Source organism: Nelumbo lutea, chromosome 2 (genome assembly GCF_056320005.1).
Source record: "Nelumbo lutea isolate HS-2025 chromosome 2, American lotus-T2T, whole genome shotgun sequence".
NCBI classification, from domain to species: Eukaryota; Viridiplantae; Streptophyta; class Magnoliopsida; order Proteales; family Nelumbonaceae; genus Nelumbo; species Nelumbo lutea.
Window position 1 is genome coordinate 41,821,119 of NC_142685.1, and position 20,580 is coordinate 41,841,698.

The window sequence follows — 20,580 nt, forward strand, 5'->3', positions numbered from 1 at the left end:
CCTAAGGTTGCATTTGACATTTTTTATTTTAAGGGCTTTGCAGTTAAAATGACTTTATGAAAACTTAGTTTTGTACTGTAAAAAGAAGATAAATCCTTATAATAAAATATGATAAATGCAGCAAATGGCCCTTTACGGGGAGAATGGTGGTCAGACTAGATTTATGATTTTATGTACTCGATCCCAAATAGGTGAGTTAAGGATGAGTTGAGTGGATGAATTATTAGGGGATATGTGTATCTGGTCTTCTTTCGTCATTCAACCTTTGTATGAAGCTGAAAAGAATCGGGGTGGAGTTTCAGGGGCATTTAGTCAATCAAAGACAAAATTAAAATCAACCTGACGGTAATTCTTTAAAACTAAATCAGATGCAAACACGTATGAAACCACTGAAATAAATTAATCAGGATTTTCTCAGTTGAATATATATACTCATTCAATTAAACCATCTTTTATTTTGTCCTTTTTTTATTTTTAATTTCAAAGGTTTTTCTTCTAGTGGAATCCATGCATGATTCTTGCTTTAATTTATTGGGTTAAATTATCTAGGTGCTATTTGGTAATAAGTATTTTTTGGAAGATCTTTCCACAGTTCAGATGACTAAGAGATGTACTGAACTTTTGAGATTTTGTTATTGAAGATTTAGACTGTTTGGTAAGCTTTTTAGTCTATCTAAATGAAGGATTTTGAGTGCAAAAATTTGAAGCTTCCAAAATTTTGGCCATTTCATATTTCCATGAGCTGACATTGGTCTTAATGGCTTTCTGCTTTCGTTGTTTCACAGACAAAAACCGAATTTTGATATTCCAAGCTTTTTTAAGAAAAAGCCTGAAATACCACACGAAATGGAATAAGCTAGAATAGCTTGTTCCAGTAGGAGTCTGTGACGCATCAGAAAAAATAAAAGAGGAGTCTGTGGAGGTTCTTAATTTGTTGAAATTAATGCATATCATCTTGACCCCTCCTGCACCGAGTGAACAAAGGTAGCAGAAAGCCCTAAATTGGGAACCCCATCTCCATTCCATCGTCCAATCCCCTAATTCAGAAGTAACAATTAACCGACAACTGACTTGCTTCCCAACAATGTCATCACAGAACAATATGAAAAAGGGCAGTCAGAAGAAGAATGTGAATAAAAGGAGAAAGAAGAAAAAAAAGAACAGAAATCAAGACTGAGGAGGTAATACTAGTAATAACCCGTGACCTTATACCATCTCTATTGCCTTGTAAAAATATAAAATAAAAATGCCAGACTTCACCCCTCGGCGCATTAAATGCATGGTGAGGTACACGAAATCAATAAACATTGATTCCTTGCCTTGGGTGTCAATTATATTTGTCGTCAGTTGCTTACCTCTCGTTTTCTTCGTCCATTGACATTCCGGTGACCGGCTTGAACTTATCCGATGCCATGAAAAGTGAGAAAAAAAATCAAACAAAAACCAAAAGGAGTTGCTGACATAACTATATAATATATGTATGCATGGTAATGTAAATTACAACTATACATAAAAAAATTACAAGCTAATAAACATATAATTAATAGGGAAATCGAATTCGAAAGAAAAAAAAAACATTTATATATGATAATACCGATCCCATAGTAAATTCAATGAAATCCTTTGAAATGAAAACACTCCTTCCCCGGCCGCTGCTCCTCCGGCGGTATGATTGTCTCCGGTCTCTGGGGTGCTGTTGCGTTAGGTTGTTGGAAGAAATAAAGAAGCAGCAAAGAAGTTTATAATACACCAAACAATATGTATCCAATTCAATAACACAACAAATTCATGGCTGTCCTTCGACAACCACCATAAATTCGTAAGCACGGCCATCATCTAACACACGTACGAAACAACAGGTGAGCATTAAAAATGGTCTAGGAAAATAATAATAAGAGAGTTGAGTCTGAGTGGATGATGCGATGGAGTAGGCAAAAGAGGGCAGTGCAGAAGCTGAGCTAGCTAGCTACTCTAACCCATACTTTTGCTTGTAGCTATCCACGGCTTTTTCAAACGTCTCCTCCGTCTCATTGTTAATCCACCCATACTCGCTTATGAACGGACTGACTAAGGTTTTTGGAGGGTAATTAGCAATAAAATTATTCCACACGTTATCACCCTCTAAATCCCTAACAACCTCCAAAAGGCAGCTGTTGCATTTGAAACCTCCCCCGAAACTAATCATCATCACCCTGTCACCTCTTCTCAACCTCTTCTTGGCCTCCATGTATGCCAAGACATACCATAGGCTGCTGGCAGATGTGTTACCAAATCGATGAAGTGTCATCCTTGCTGGCTCCAAATCGTAATCCGTCAGCCCCAAACTCTTTCCCACCCCGTCGATAACTGCCTTTCCGCCGGTGTGAATGCAAAAATGTTCGATCCCAGTCTTGAAATTCACTCCTGCTTTGACACCGCCGCTTTTGCCGGCGGACGCATTGTCCTTTTTGGACCGAGGAAGGAGGCGTGTTACCATAAGATATCGAAGCAGCTCCCTTAGCGGTAGCACCTTCGGTGCTAATACTCTGAGGTTATCGACGAAGGCACGAGTGGCAGATTTGGGAAGGTTCTTGCCAAGGTAAAACCCTGGTCTACCCGCGGCATCTTCCTTCTGAATTGCACATCCGTAGGCTTCGTCGTTGGAACCGAGATGCGTTCTCACTAGGCACTTCAGTCGAAACATGGCTCGATGTCTTAGACTGGGATTGTTCGATAGGAGGATTGAACAGCCGCCCGATCGAAACAAGCAATTGGTAAGAAGCATGGACCTGTCGTTACCGCTGTACCAATGGGGGCCGATAGCCTCCGACGTCACAACCACAGCGAATGCTTTCTTGTGCGCCTTGAAGATGCTTTGGACCAGATTGATGGAGATGAGACTCGCGCTACACCCCATTCCGGATATGTTATAGACCTTAACATCCTCTCTCATCTTGTAGTGGTTGATAATCCTTGCTGCTAGATCAGGTTCCGTAGCAAGCATGGAGACGTTGACGACAAGTATGTCAATCTCCGACGGAGAAACTCCCGTCTTAGAGAAGAGCTTGTCGAGGGTGTCAAAGAAGAATTCTTCCATCTCCAAGATCCCATCCATAAGGGTAGGGTTTTCTGCTCGGCCTTCAAGGACATTTCTCGGCCCGTAGGTCTCTTCACCGATGCCTGAGCTAACAATGGCCCTTAACAGAAACTTGAAATCCTCCAAGCCCAGGTACTTGTTATTATGGATGAGCTTGCCGCAAAACTCGGTGCTCAGTTTCCTATCATCAGAAGGCTTAAAACATTCATAATCAATTATGTAGCAGGCTTGGCCTCTCCATTGATCAATAAACCTCCAGAGCAGGAACAAAGGATAGAAAAGGGCGATTAGAGAGAGTACCGTAGTGAAGAGATCCATGGGACGATTAGAAGTTGGGAGAGAGAGGACCGGAAGAGCACGGGAGAGAGAGAGAGAAGAAAGCTAGAGGGAGAGAGAGAGAGAGAGAGAGGGGTGCAGACTCCAGAGGAGGAGCAAGCTTGGAGTTATCTTATAGTACACTTGACTCTATATAGGCAATTAACCGATCTGGTCATGCACATATGAAGACGCTTATTGGGGCTTAATTAACTCTATTCCATATCTCAACGTCCGCGGTTCCACCAACTTTGTATGCGCCAATTACTACTTACGCACTTTTCATCACTACTGTTCATGATGAGGCAATGGGCCCTACTAATTAAACTCGGGTCGGGCAGGAAGACGGTCAGACCGGATCAGGAAAAAAGAAGATTAGAATCTTTCTGTCGGTTTTTTTTTTTTCATAGAAATATAAAGTTATAAACCCCACAAAAATAACAAACCCCATTTATTAAGGGTTGGGCCGATGGTGAAGAACTACTCTCGTACACTACGTACAGAACTTTACACAGGAATTATGTGAACCTCTATGGTACAACTTTCTTTTTTTGCTGTTTGTTTATTCAAGCCAACCCGGATCTGCTTCTCCGTGCTCGCACCGTGTGTACAACGGGCTACGAAATCACATCATGGTCCGAACACGCCACCGTACGTTTGTGAAAGAGGAAAAAAAAAAGAGAAAAATACGGAAACACAGGATGTAGAATTCTGAATTCCAACCCCTACCTCATCCTGATTCACGGTCAGGATGCATTTCCATGTACTTTAGGCCTAATAAATTCTGATCTGAGCTGATCGGTACTTCTCCCCAAAAAAATCAATTGATGCAATCGTAATGTGTTGGATTTATTACAAAGGTCAGGGTGAATTGTTGTGTTACGACTTACGATTACATCGTAATGGAATGCGAGGTCGGAGGCCCTCTAAGACACGAGCAAAAACGGCAACCTCTATTTTAACTTTTCCGTTGCATGAAAAGGACGGGACCTGTTTCAAGAATTATCATTAACGAAAACGGTTTTGTTTGTCACCATCATGGTTGTTACGAAATCTGCCACCGCCCAATAAAAACATTAACATGATTACATGAACCATATGCTCCCCTTTAATTTTTACATACAAAACACCTGCTGATCTACTTTAATACAAAGATTTTTTTTTCATGACCCTTATATAATTTCTTAAAACACCATTTGCTCCCCTTTAATACAAAAAAGATTTTCTTAAAATAAAATAAAGAAAAGAATTATATTATGAAAAATTAGATTTTTTCATCTCTTATATACAAAGGTTACTTGAAGAATAATTGATTATATGATAATTGTTCTAATTAATAAATATAAATAATATACAAAAAAATCTAGAGAATAGATAATCACTTTTGTTAGTTAGGTAATCATTTTTGTCTTTTACTTTAGAGTTTTCTCTTGGCAGCTATAAAGGTACAAATGGGTTAGTTGAAAATAAATAGGAATAATAATATATATACAATAAGAAAATAATAATGTTGTTTCTCTAAGAAATTAACAATATAGCGATGATTATTAGGGATGGCAATTTTCTCTAGGGCCCTTGATCCCCCACCCCGTGGGATCCTTGCTTATATATGATATTTCAAGGTTTTAAAAATCAGATTCGATATGAAACCATTTTGGGGACCGACTCCCGGGTCGAACAGTTTGACCGCCCAGTTTGAATCAATAATTATTGTTCGGGTCAATAATTTGATTGCCCGGGCCAATGGTTTGTTGACCAAATCAACAGTTTTTGGCCCAAGAGCAATTTTAGGGAAAAACAAAACCAATTGCCTAACCAATTCTTGGGTATATATGTATATATGTATCTATATATTTATTTTTAAAAGTATGGTTGAATATGTTTGGATCTTATTTAATAGGATATTTAACTATTTTATTTTAACATTTTAAATGAAAAAACAAAAAGAAAATGATTAACATCATAGAAAAATCATGGGGGACTGTGGATCCCTGTGGGACAAGGATAGGGATAACCTTAGATAGGGATATCGACTGGCTCCCCGCCCCATTGCCATTCCTAACAATTATCCACCATCATCCCCTTTCTCTTGGAAATTAGCAAAACATTATTTTCTTCTTATAGTCATTTCATTGCCAACATTAATTAATGCCAAGCTTGTCACGTATAAATTCTAAGATTTTCATTTTTATTATATAAATTTTGTTTTGAGAAAATCAGAAAATAATCAATAAATGGCACTATAACAAAGGGTATTGACATTTGACAAATAAGAATTTGTCAACTCGTTGATAGCCCTAAATATTGGGCTTGAGGAGAGAGAAAAGGTATTGAGAAAAAAGAGAGTATTAATTGGGATGGTTCTTAGTTTAATTTTTGTTAGTAAATTATTTCTAAATAAATAAATAATTTAGTAAATTGAATAAATAAGAGTTTATAAATAAAATTTATTTTAATTTAATAAAATAAATAAATAAATAAATAAAACTTTATTGGGATAGGACTGGTACAAGCTATCCTGAACTAGACCTAACCCTTTGACAATCCTAAATATTTGGCTAAGGGGGAAAGAGAATGGAACATATAAATATTTGGTACAAGCTATCATGAACCTGACCTGACCTATTGATAGCTCTAAATATTGGGCTTTGGGGGGGTATTAATCAGGAATAATATAGGTCTACTTTTTGCTAGTAATAATAATTTATTTCTAAATAAATAAATAATTTAGTAAATTAAATAAATCAAATTTTATATATAATAATTTATTTAATTTAATAAAATAAATAAATGAATAAATAAAAGTTTATTGAGACAGGACTAGTACAAGCTATCTAGAACTAGACCTAACCCATTAACAACCCTAAATATTAGGCTAATAATAATTTGTTAGTAAAATTATTTCTAAATAAATAAATACATTAGTAAATTGAATAAATAAAAATTTCTAGATAATAATTTATTTAATTTAACAAAAATAAATAAATGAATAAAAAAGTTTATTTGGATAGGGCTGCTATAGTCTATTCCAGAATAAACCTTGCCCATTAACAATCCTAAATATTGGGATTGAGGGAGGGAGAGAGAGGGGAGGGGGAGGGGGGGGGGAAGAATCCGGTCAAAGAGAAGAATGAGATGACTTTTCATTTTTTTTTTATGTAGTGGCATGACCATAAATAGTATTTGTTTCTAAATAATAAATAATTTAGCAAATTAAACAAATAAAATTTTATAGATAATAATTTATTTAACTTAGTAAAATAAATGAATAAATAAAAGTTTATTGGGACAAAATTGGTATAGGCTATCTTGGACTAGACCCAACCCATTGATAGCCCTAAATATTGGCCTAATAATAATTTATTAGTAAATTATTTCTAAATAAATGAATAATTTAGTAAACTAAATATGTAAATTTAAATAGATAACAATTTATTTGATTTAATAAAATAATTAAATGAATAAATAAAAATTTATTGGGACATGACTGGTACAATCTATCTCCACCAAGACCCGACCCATTGACAATCCTAAATTTTGGGTGTGAGAGGGGGGGGGGGATCATGTGAGAGAGAAGAAAGAGATGAATTAGATATTTAGTAACAAATATGAAAGGGGGAGAAATTATCATGATTACATTTTCCTTGTTTGATAGTTAGAAATTCAATGGCAAGTTATATAGACATGTAGATATATAGATACTTAGTAGAGAACAAAGTTTAGAAATTTATAAGGGAAAATTTTAAAAACAAAAGTTACATCATGGATAAAAATAGAGAGCATGAAACTCTCTTTTTTATTATATGTATATGGTAATTGGTGAAACCTCCCCTGAAGTTTTTGATTGCTGCTAAATCTCTCCAAAAATTTGGTAATTGATTAATTACAATCGCCTCCCTTAAAACATTTTGACATAGTTGCAAGTAGACCCTCTTTGTTAAATCCTCTAACAAATACTATGAAAATGTCCAAAATATCCATTTAATTACTATTGAGGCTATTTTCTATAGAAAAAAATAATAAAAATTTTATAAAGAATAAAAAAATAGAGAATTTAAAATTGTAGCTTCACCTTGAGCAATAGATATGAAGGACATATTTATAAAATAATTCAATTTAGGCTGTGCTTGTTTGAGGTGTAAATTCAAATTTATGCCGATGGAAAAGATAATCCTAGTTTAATGATCAATGGAAAATTGATCTGAGGTGTTTTGGAATTTTTCTCTCATGTTGTTTGGTTGTTCCGATGTAAAAGTGAAAGGTTTCCTGCTCCTCTGCTCTGAACTCTCGTTGTTGTTGATTTGGTAAAGCCTCTTAACACCGGTGGTTGTCTCCTTAGAAACACTAACCAATCTGTCTTTCATCTCGTGATACTTCATTAGATTCACCTTTAACCCATCTCTGATTATCATGCGCACGATCTGGAACTTGGCATTGTCCATTGATGATGAATCTGGCAACTTTCAATGGAAAATTGATTTGAGGTGTTTTGGAATTTTTCTCTCATGTTGTTTGGTTGTTCCGATGTAAAAGTGAAAGGTTTCCTGCTCCTCTGCTCTGAACTCTCGTTGTTGTTGATTTGGTAAAGCCTCTTAACACCGGTGGTTGTCTCCTTAGAAACACTAACCAATCTGTCTTTCATCTCGTGATACTTCATTAGATTCACCTTTAACCCATCTCTGATTATCATGCGCACGATCTGGAACTTGGCATTGTCCATTGATGATGAATCTGGCAACTTTCCGGTCTTGGCGTACTCTTCCTCTACCTTCACACCTTAATGGATGAGTACCATCACCACCATCACTGCCAATGAGATTGGGACCGCCACTAGGACCCCAGTTGAGTGTCCTCTTGGTACAACACTAGTACAAGGGTCTTCCCCTTCCACTCAAATATGGAAGCGCTATTGCATGCGAGTGATGGCAGCAGTGGCATGGTCATAGGTGGAGAAGATGTTGCAGGAGCACCCATGGATCTCAACATCAGGGGCGGTGAAGGTTTTGATAGTCTGGACCATCATGTGGAGCGATGCAGTGATCTTGGCTCCCTTAAAAGGCTGAGAAGGGTTGAGAGAGGCTGAACTCCCTTGACTTTGTATTGACGATCCGAGGAGGTCAAGCAACAACAGGGTTGTAGATGGATCCGAGACAGAGATTTATTGTCTCTTCTTTTCTCTCTCGCACTCTCTCATCTGAGGTTGAGAATATGTGTGGGCGAAATGGACTAGGCATTCGGTCAGCTTCATTGGCGGCCATCATCAGCTTGCGTTTCTTATGGCTGTTGGATGGAGGAGACCGTTGTAGGACAAAGGAAAGCGAAGCTTGCTCGTATAGAAAGGAGACCATTGGACTGAGAAGAAGGGAACATTGATGTAAACTTTTCAGTGATTTTCTATGTAAATACTAACAAGAATGGACTTTTACATCGAAACACTTGTAAAATTGTATCAGCATGTAAAATTTACTATTGTTCTCATTTACACCTCAAACAAATGCAACCTTAAAGAAAAAATATTTGAAGGGTTTGGGCTAGTGATTTATATGAAGAAAAAATTTGGAAAATAAATATTTTGGTAAAAAATAATTATATGGGTATTTTGGACATTTTCATGCCACCTTTTAGGGGAATTTAACAAAAAGTCCTACTTGCACCTATATCAGAAAGTTCAAGGGAGATGATTGCAATTATCAAACTTTAAGAGAGGTTTCAACAATAATTAGAAACTTTAGGAGAGGTTTCAGCAATTTAACCTTTCTTTTTTCAAAGGGATGTGAGCTGAAGACACCATCCTTGTCTAATGTGTCCACTCAAACAGTTTACATTTTTGACAAGTAATTCTATTTGAAGGTAGTAGAAAATGATTTTCTATCAAATAAGTGAGCTGGATTTATTCACAACAAAAAACTGTCACAGCAAGGTTCCAACATCTCATACAAAGACTAACACCCATCATATCTGAGATGTGTGGACATAGATCATTTTTGAAATGTATTGGAATAATTTTTTGTTATGAGCACATCTGGCTTCCAAATAAGTAACTCTTTGGTGCCAGTTGGCTCACTTACAAAGTTTGGGGCAGTCTGAGTCGCAAATACTATGACTATATTTGGTTAAAATTATGTTAGAAAGAATTATTATTCAAGAATCAGTTTTGTGCCATTTTTTTTTTATGCAAAGTCTTTGTGCTTCAAGGAATGAATTCTTAGAATGTGTTTTTAGTAAAAAAAGAAGCTTTATTTTCAATATTTTTCATACATCCGGATTTAAATTTGAATCTTAACATCACAAAATTCATTGGAATTATTCTTTGAAAGCATACTAATTCAGCCTAAGCTAGCCACCAGTTAAAACTAAAGGCATAAAGGAAAAGGAATTAATGTTACAACCGTTACCAGCGTGGCTGCGTGGCTCAACCAATGTAATCTGACGACAGTGACGAGTGTGGGCATGGATTTTGATTTGTCTTTTGTAGCTCATGCTAGGCAAACATAATAGAATGGTAAAACGGGATTCATGAAGCTGATTAGAACTTGGAAGTTTAACAACTCTCTAGACTTTAGTGGTGTGATAGGAAAACAAACTGCTTCCCCACTGAGCATGCCCTATATGGGTCCCATAGCACAATCCACCCATGTATTTAGGCTCAGTTTGGAAAGAGTATAAATGCAAATTTGTAGTGTAAAATTTTGTATTTTTGTCTTATTTTGTATGCACTTGCAATCTATAAATTTGCATTTGTACTCCTTTTAATCTGAGCCTTGGGGTGTTGATGGACTGATTTTGGATTATATCTCATTCAAACCAAAATCAATTTGGATGGATTGGACGGATCAACAAGACATTGAGGGGTGTTTTGTAGTGTGGATGAGAAATTGGTAGGTGTGGACTGATCCGCACCACACCTTGTGGCAGAGACCAATCAACAATACACCACAAACCACAGCTGTTCTGAATTGTGGACAAATTGTGTGGATTGATCCACACCCAAAGGGGTGTTTTGTAGGTGTGGTGTGGACTCAACACCACACTTTTTGATTCCATGTATCTCGTATACATTTATGAATGATCTACACTAATGTTTAAGAAAACGACCCCGAAACAGATCCGTTCTAGTCATCGGTTTTCGGGTTGAGGGTCCGACCATTTGGTTCGAATGGATGACCCATTCTCACAAACAAATTAAAAAAAAAATAGTCAAAACTGTTGAATGGGTGGACAAGTCGATGGTTTGATTGTCCGGGTCCATGGGTTGTTGACTTTTTCAATGATTTTTTGGCAAAAAAACATTGACGTTTCCCGAGCCGAACGGTTTCTAGGCGGTTCCCAGGCCAAATGGTCTAACCGTCCGAGTCAACGGTAGTTTGAAAACCTTGATCTACACAGTTAATCATAAATATCTAATTTTTGCATTTTATATGATAAATATGTTGAAAAATGCATCAATGAATTAATATTAACCAATAAATATTCTTTTTTTATAAAAACAATAGTAAAATAAATAAAATTTAAAAAATATATATTTTAAATATTTAAAAATATTATTTTATTGATAAAAACATTAAAAAAAATAAAAATTAAATAAAATAATTAATATTTTTTGATAAAAAATATTAAAATATGAAACAAACAATAGGGTTTCAGCATTTAAAAGAGAGTGTGAACGAAGGGATCAAAAATAGAATGTTAATGGGCCCTAACCACGAGTTTTTGAGACCGGCTTAAATCAAGGCAAATCCATGCCCACACCTTTCTTACCGTCTTTTTCAACCTTGCATTGAAAATATCTTCCCATGAAATAAATGATATAAGTATGGGATATTCTTGATCTAAGGCACCAAATTCATGCCCACACCGTTCTAAATAAAGCATACTTTTTCACTATTTCATGTCAGAAAAATAAAACATCACATCAAATAATGTTGGTGTAAAACACAGACGTGTATACATTTCACTGGGTCGCAGGATTTTTTTCCTGTGTTTAATAACCAGTAAATGCTTAATATATAGAACCGTTAATAATCGTCCAGTCCATGTTTACTTGTCTAAACAATGAAAGATGCGGATCGAGTAAAGCTTTAATTAATGAACAGCTCTTTTAAGTTCAATCAGGGTTAGAGAAGTGGACCGATCGACCTTTCCAGATAGGTCTGATTACCCATTAAATTTAATAATAGTTGATGAAACAATATATCGTCTTGGATGAAGATCATATAGTTGACTGTCCAAATGAATTCCCCAGCCACCGTTTTCATATACAAAATCCTATAATTCAAGAAGAGGATTATTTTGACCGTTCATCCATCAGAGCTTTAAGTTAAGAGACTTTAGATATTATCATAACACTCTGTGAGCTTATAAATGCTATTTAGCCTTTTTCTCGTCAGTTTTAAATGAGAAGAATCGAACAAGTAAATTAAAACCATTGGCAAGCATCATTATATCACACATTAAGAGAAGGGAAGACAAAATTCAACCAATTACGTTGATTAGAGGGTTGTGGGTATAAAACGACTTTGGTCTGAAAATAGGCACGAAGAAGTATTGTCATTGTGGAATGTGGATAATCAAGCATCCCCCTCAAAGCCAAAAAAAGAGAGACATATCCCAACGACACTATTATTATTGCTTATTGGTTGAAGTTGAACAAGTCCAAGTCTTATCACTGGCTTGTGGTTTTCATGAGCAATATTGACGTTATGGTCATAAATAGTTGTGAAGATTCGCTATCAGAGAAGGCAGAAGGTGGAAGGAAGGATGATTGATCCAACAAACCAGTTAGTCCGTCGCTTCCATCTCGTTATTATTAAACAACCATTATTATTGGGAAATATAAGGCTGCATTTGGAAATTATGCAAATGAGTGTGAATATAAATATGTAGATTATTAAGTGTAAAATAGTTCATTAAATTTGGGTTAGTTTTGTATCATAAATTTATCTTCTTACCAAATAGACTTTTTGTTCAAATGGATTTAAACACGAATTCCAATAAAATATGATTTTTTTTTTTATCAAAAGTTCCATTGAATACAAATTTTATTTATTTTTTTATTGATATACTTTTACATCTTATTATCAATGTAAATATGCATTGATCTATCATTTGTCAATGTATAAATGTAATCATTTGTCAATGTATAAATGTAATGTTGCCAAATTAAGGCAAAAGTGAACTATAGTGCAAATTTACCTTAACCGGGATTTACACTCCATTTGCATCTGTCGAAATGCAACTTAAATGTTAGTATTTTTCAATGGATAAAAAAAGGTAAATTACATGGACCCCATACTATGGGGTCAGTGACAAACATCCTACCCTATTTTTTTTTTTCGCGACAAAGACCCCCTTAATTTTTACATTGCAACAAATATCCTCTTGGTCGTTAATTTAGATAACAAAAGCTGTTAAATTACCAAAATACCCTACTAAATTTTTTAAATTTTATTTTTTTGCCATTCTTTCTTAAAACCTAACTTGCCCAAAAATACCTTTAATCTATCTACCCATTCACCACAAAGACTAGATATGCTCCTCACACCGATCTCACACCCACATCCTACCATGCATTGGGAACATCTCCCATACTTATAAGTTTTTATTCATGGGGGATGTTCCCAATGCACAGTGGATGTGCCTGTGAGGCGCCCATGTGTAAGGAGCAGATCTCGTTCCTTCACCACAGCCACAAGTTCTTGTGATATCTAGGGGGTGGAGGCAGTGACAATGTAGGTGGCAATGGTCTCTGTGCCTTTTTCTGCTGGCATACTTGCATTTCCAAACATAGAGATAGGGAGAATGAATGACCAGTCCATGATAGAATTTTTTAACCCACCGTACAGAAGGATGAATCCTGACTGTAGAGATATCCCCTTCAGAGATATGGGGGTTGTACTTAACCCCTCAGAGATATCCCCCTTCACTTGAGATGTCAACATATATTGAATAAAAAAATGTACTTTGTAAATAGGAAAACAATCAAACAAGGTAATGACGAACGATGAGAAAGGAAATAGGGTATTACAGGGGGAAAGAAGCATCGAGTGCGGTGTCACCTCACCTCACAGGGTTGTTTTCTGGCATCTCTTTGGCTGCCCTTGAGCTCTTGCGGCACCACACTAGTTGTTGTTACATGATGGGATCTACTCCTTACAAATGGGAGCCACACAGGCACATTCACCATGCATTAGGAACATCTCCCATGAATAATAACTAATAAGTATGGGAGATGTTCCCAATGCATGATAGGATGTGCGAGTGAGTCGCTTGTGAGGCGCCAGGTGTGAGGAGCATATTCGGTCTCTGCTGTTATCGGCACTGGAACCATTATTATTAAAGACATCACCATTATCCATCGGAATCTCCTCGTAAATGCCAAGTTGCTTTTAGGGGCCTCTGCATTAAACGTGCGACAGGTTGTCACAGGGCTGGATGGTGAGGCCCTGTGTGGCACTCGTTATGGGTCGAGTAAGCCTATGAGACAAGCAACAACACAAGAAAAGACAACAAGATGGCACACGAATTAGTCAAAAGATGATTTGTATTGCATTAAACGGTGGTAAGCACAAGTACACAAGTTTGTGTCGAAGAGACCTCGTGCTTAACCTTTACACGGTATTGGCACCACTCAACTACCTACCTCCCCTCAAAGAGTAGCTTAAGCTTTTGGTGCTCTGGCAGCAAGTTACATCAAAATATTGAACTATCATACTTGTATTTATAATTATGCCATTGGCATCCCCCCATTACAAAATACATGAGTAGCCCCACCCAAGACACACTTGATGGCGAGTTGTGGGCATGACGAAGGCACTTGAGGGCACGGTGAAGCGGTCACTTGTGATAGTTTCCCCTACTCAATTTGGTCTTCGTCCTCGAAGACCAATTTTTACTTGATGCTTCGATCTAACTGTTGGCGAGGGAGGATTCTTCAGCTGCTCCACGAACACTGTCTCTCCTAGGGCTTGAGCTTGGTCTTGATGGGTAGGCTTGAAAGTATTCATTGTGTTGGGGAATCCTATGGCTATGGTGTTGGTTAATTCCTTTCTTGGCCATTTTAAGGTAAGACAAAGGATGGTCTGGCTTGGTTGAAAGGAAAGTTGGGGCCCGATTTAGATCAAAATGGGGTTTTGGATTGTTAGGATTTAAATTCCCAAAATGTTTTGTCCCCCAATGGTGGCTCCTCGCGAGGTTCCTAGGAGGGATGGAGTGATGGCTATTGTGGGAAGGGTACCTATGTGGGAAGGATGACACCCGCTCTCACCTGTAGTGGGTGTATTTGAAATGGTTGTCTAGAGATGGCCATTGGTCTCCCGGGCACCTTCGGTGTTGGATGTTGGTTGTGTTGATGTTGATGCTGGCGCGTATGCTGACACTGTTGTTGAGGTTGGTGTTGGAATGACTTGGGTGGAGGCTGCTTCTTCGTGATGGCTTCCTTACCCGTTCTGGTGCTGATGTGATGTGTCAAAGAGGGGACCTTGTTTGGTACTGGCATGGTACAAGCTCTATGGATGACCACTTCTTGGCACAGTTGAATGGTTGAAAGTTGCTTCCCATGTACCTGAAGTGCTGTTGTCATCAGGATCATGCAAGGGGAGTGCTCGTCTAAGATGAGTAATCTGTTGATGTGAGGCATGAGGGCTACTTTCACTAGTGTCAAGAACTCCACTCCGAAAACAACTTGGAAATAATCCAAGGGAACCACAGATAGGTTGATGTTGCCCCTTCATGGTCCCACTTGAATCTCTACTCCACGAGCCATGCCTTCGAATGCTTTGGCCTCTAAGTTGACAGCCTTGATCCAAGCCATTTGTTTTGTGGTTGTCAAGCCAAGGCGCTCAGCTTCAGATCAGGAGATGAAATTGTGAGTTGCCTCGATGTCTACCAAGGCTTGAATTGGCCTCTCACCAAGGGTGATGTCTATGTATTTCAGCCCCTTGTGGGCTTTGTTGGACTATTTAGCCTTGGCCTCTTTCTTGACCATGGCAATTATGAGTTGGAGGGTGCCTACTCTAGGCGCCTGTGTGGGTGTCTCCTCATCACTCACTTCATCATCACTAAGCTTGGTGATGAGGGCATTGATCTTCTTCCGCATGGGGCATTGATTGGTCCAATGCATCTCATTGCAAATGAAACATGGGGAAGGAGGCATGGCAGGCCTCTTGTGTTGGTAACCTTGGGAGTTATAAGATCCTTGTGGCTTCTTCTCTTGCTGCTAATTAACTAGCTTGCTAGTGGATGTTTGTTTCTTCCGAGGGGACGTGGATTGCATGTCTCCCCACTCAAGCTTCCGATACATGGGCTAAAAGGCAAGTGGTCTACTTCATTTGGCTTTTTTAGGTCTACAAGTTGCTTGGTCATTGCCATTGCTGTTGCTAGGTCCTTCACCCCTCTTCATTGTAGCTCAAGCTCAGCCCATGGCTTGAGACTGTCCATGAAGTTGAACAAGAGGTCCTTGTCAAACATGTCAGTGATCTCAAGTGCCAAGGCTGAGAATTCTTGGACATAATCATGCAATGAGCCCTTGTACTTCAAGTTCTTCGTCTCCCTTCGTGCAAGGTACTCAACGTTCTTAGGGTAGAACTATCACTTGATCTCATGTTTGAGGTCGACCCAGGTGTCGAGGGTGTGTGTGCCTCGTTCAATGTCCTGACAACACCTACGCCACAATAACATTGCAATATCATTTAAATACATGGCGGTCGTACGTACCTGAATGTGATCATCATGAATGCCAGCCGCAGAGAAATATTGTTCAAGTTGCCACAAGAAGTTGTCTATTTCTTGGGCATCCCGAGCACCTGAGTAGGGTGTCGGTTGTCGTAACTTTATGTGTGTGGTTAGAGCAGATGAGGTGCTAGTTGAATTGACCACGACCCTTTTTATGAGTGATAGCTCACCCCTCATCTCGTCCAATTGTTCTTGGAAGTTGTCCACCATGCCTTGGAGGTTGCTTTGGGAGAAGCTGGAGTGTGAGCGTTGCAATGTGTCATGGAGTGTGAGTGTTTCAAGCTCTACCACGACATGCTCAACAGTCTCCATGTTTAGTTGGAGTTCATCAACCCGATGTCGGGTCTCGCCCACTGTTGCCTTGCACCGCAAGGCGCACATGTCCATACTTGTTAATTGATCAACGGACTTGTCCCGCTTGCCTGCTTTGGTTGTGCAGCCCTTTGGGGCTTGGCTTTTGGAAGGTTCGTCGATTGGTACCTTGTTAGTGTCGTGGGCTCAATACAGCTCATGTAGTATGTCATCGACGATGTTGCGGTTGCCTTTCATTGTTTGTGCGGAATGAGAGTCGACTGACAGGGTCCAATGTGTAGCAGAGCTCCTGCTCTATACCAACTGTGGCAGTAGTTGGATGATGGCTCTGATACCAACTATCACAGGGCTGGATAGTGAGGCCCCGTGCCACACTTGTTATGGGTCGAGTAAGCCTATGAGACAAGCAACAACACAAGAAAAGACAACAAGATGGCACATGAGTTAGTCAAAAGATGATTTGTATTGCATTAAGTAGTGGAAAGCACAAACACACAAGTTTGTGTCAAGGGGACCTCGTGCTTAATCTTTACACGGTATTGGCACCACTCAACTACCTACCTCCCCTCAAAAAGTAGCTTAATCTTTTGGTGCTCTAGCAGTAGGTTACATCAAAATATTGAACTATCGTACTTGTATTTACAATTATGCCATTGGCATCCCACAATTACAAAATACATGAATAACCCCACCCAAGACACACTTGATGGCACTCTGATGGCAAGCCGTGGGCATGGTGAAGACACTTGAGGGCACGGTGAAGCAGTCACTTGTGACAAGGTGGTGCCATCTCAGAGATTATTCAGAGATAATTTCATAACTTTGCAATTTTCCATTTGGGTTAGTGACAGAAGGGAGGCATGTGTCAAGTTTTTCAAAGATCCTAAGGGGGATTTTTATTAAAATGAAACTTAAGGGAAGATTTTTATGATTGTTAGAAACATTAGGGGAGGGGAGGAGGTTTTTGCATTTTACCCTTGATTTATATAACAAATAGAGTGATAAATGAATTGACTTTTTTTTTCGGAGAAGGCTGAATCGTCATTCTTCCCTTTTGTTTTTTTTATTTTTTTTTTATAAAACAAACAGTACAGAACTTGAGCTAGAGAGTGTACTAAATGAATGAATTGACTTATCAAGTGTGATGATCATAAACGTTTCCAGCAGCTATTAAGGGCCCAACGGCTTTCTCCTTTCACCGTGGTAGTTGGTCCGTTGGTGTAAAAGAGATATATCAGAGTTATAAATAATACAATTATGATATCCAAATAGGATGATTCTTTATTGGTGAAAAAGGAGAAATATCAGAGTGATCAATGATACAGTTGTGATACCGAAAAAGCACGACGATTCTTTTAACAAATTTCCCTCGGCTTCAAATATAAGGTTTTATCTCAACTGTATATTGAGAATATCTCTCATATTTATATATTGTTGTTTAAGGGAAATGTTTCTATGTAATACATAGTGGGATGTGACTGTAAACTTGGTGTGAGGAGTCTTCTGTGTGGAATAAATCCTAATTTTATTTATTTAACCCACATAGTTTCACTAGATTTCAATTGAACCATTAAGATCGGTTTCCATCAAGGCATATCTGTGCTCACACCATTCTAACAGTCTTTCCCAATCTTCCATTAAGAATATCTCCCCATAAAATAAAATATACAAATATGGAGGTATTCTCAATGCAAGACAGTAAAAACTGCCCAGCCAAACTCTGAACCTTATACCACAATCACAGTGACGTTAGATTTATCGTGATTCTTTTTGGTGAGGATGTATCGTTAAAACAAATTCCAGCTACCATGGAAATTTTCATAATTATCAGGAATTAAAGAGGGTGAGAAGAGCTGAATTTGGAAGTTGGGACATGTGGTCATTCCCATGTTTTTGAAAAAACTGGACCGCACCAAACAGTTAGACGGTTATACCAGTTGACCCGAGAATTGGTCATGACTCCGGATTTGGATTTAAACCTTGAAACTGTCCGGCTGAAATTCGGATCAGATTATTGGTCCATTTGACCCAAAAGCCGTTCCATTTCTGGTCGGTTGATTGATTATATAACCAGCTATATTTCCAAAAAAAATTCCACTCCCGCTACACGTCCAATGTACCGGGCATCATCTTTTATGGTCGTTAACTCTATGAAGCCATAAAAACAAAGTTCGTGGCTTTTGTTATGTACGAAAACTAACCAGGATTGGACGATTGAGGTCTGGCGGTTTAATTTGCTGAATGGTTGGAGGGGTTCACCGGTGTGACTCGGGGGCAGTGCTGAGGTTTTCTTCATTAAGTTGGCTATTTATCTTGTAGAATCCATGAAATAAGGTGTAATTTTATGTTAGAAAATAAGATCACATCAACGTCCCACAGAACGTACCCCACATGTACTCTAGTGCATTCATGGGGCATGCTCTGCGTGGAGTAATGATGTGAATTCTTAGAAAACCAACCGGTGCTGATATTTCAGTCCGATGTATGTCATATGCCTAGCTTGATGATGATGAGATGATGAGATTGCAATATTGCATATAATACTTTGGCAACGGAAGAGTACTCTCGTTATGTGCAATGTTATTTGGGTCCTTTGTTGGGGACCCTAGTGCTTATTCTTTGGGTCAAAAATTTTTCAAAGGGGATAATCTGTATCATGGTTTATAAAACCGGATGGTTGGACCAAAAAAACTGGTAATTGTTCACCCCCGGGTCTGGTTATACTATAAATTAGCAAGTCTTTAAAACCTGTTGAAAAGAAAGAAAACCGCTGATCTGGACGGTCGAACTACTAAACCATTCAACCCAGGCAGCGGTTCGTGGGTTATCATTTATATTTTTACTGATTTAAATAATATAAGAAAACAAAAAAAAAAAAAACCCCATATCCCCGACTCCATCTTTTATGTTTAGGGTTAGAATGACCCCATTTTCGTCCTAACCCTTCCCTCCTCTTAGTCGTCATACCCAACCGACCACCTGCGGCAGCTACAACCTACGGTGTCCGACAGCGACACATAACAACCGGCGACGGAGGTGATCTTCATCTACGATGGCCAGCGTTAATTTTGCAGTAGATCCAGCAGTAACAGTTGCAGGTTGCGACAGTAACAGGTCCAATGACTGGCTTGCAGTGGCGACCAACAATTTTGCAACGGTGGGCAATTTTGCAACCTTATCTGTAGTGATGGTGATAGTATATTTCCTGCCCATAATTCTCTACCCATGAGAGTATGCATCGTTGTTCTATCTGCAACCTTACCTGTAGCTTGGCAAACTGATGAACAATTTAGTAGTTCTCAATTGAGTGTCAGGCTCGAAATTAGTGGTTTCCAAAAGTTTTGCATTTATTTATTTATTTTTTAATTTTATACGTTCAGACTCAAAGGACCTGAAGGTGGGGTGGTTCCCAAAAGTCAAAAATATATTTTTAATTTTTAATTTGTTTATGACATCACGGGTCAAATCATTTGGCCTAGACAGTTGAACCATTTAACCAAAAACTGGTCCCCTGACCGATTCTATTCCCGGTTCGTTTTTAAAAACCTTCATCTATATTTGTACAACACAAATTATTCTTCACGCCGACGTCACGACACTCCCATCCCTGCATTGAAAACATGTTCCCACGAATTAAAACATACAAATGTGGAGATGTTATTAATGTACGGCTTGGGGGTGTTGTAAGATTGGTGCGGGTACCATTTTTCTGAGGAGCAAAAATTGTTATGTGGATGCATGTATGGAAGCCTATTCTTATTGTTTGTGGTCGTTTTGTTATTGTTATTGGTCAACTTTGCCAGTGTCGATTATTGGGGCATACTGAGTTTAATGGACGCAATTTCATGAAACTACACACTATGATAGGGATATGTTACCAACAAATTGCTCCCAACACTGTACCAATAGGTTTACCCAGATCACAGTTACAAGGAGTCAGATATCTTATTTGTTAATTATCAGTTGGTAAAACTAGAAGTGTAAAATGGGCCGTGCCTTGTGGCGGGTGGCATGACCCCGATTTAGGTGAAATCCAAGCAAATGTCAACTATATATTAATAGGTGTGGATTAGGTTGTGAATTTGAGAGAACCAAAAGGAAAGAATCAAGGCGGAGAGCGTGAATATGACATTTGAAAAAAAAAAGAA

General features: G+C 38.3%; 1 protein-coding gene and 1 pseudogene across 1 annotated transcript; both read right to left on the bottom strand.

Moving 5' to 3' along the window:
- Positions 1–1,453: 1,453 nt before the first annotated feature.
- On the bottom strand, positions 1,454–3,542 carry LOC148870118 (3-ketoacyl-CoA synthase 12-like). Its single transcript, XM_088967682.1, has one exon. The coding sequence runs from the start codon at positions 3,392–3,394 to the stop codon at positions 1,967–1,969; it is 1,428 nt and encodes a 475-aa protein (XP_088823808.1). The 5' UTR covers positions 3,395–3,542; the 3' UTR covers positions 1,454–1,966.
- A 4,257-nt stretch (positions 3,543–7,799) lies between these two features.
- On the bottom strand, positions 7,800–19,645 carry LOC148870119 (adenosylhomocysteinase pseudogene; annotated as a pseudogene).
- Positions 19,646–20,580: the final 935 nt, after the last annotated feature.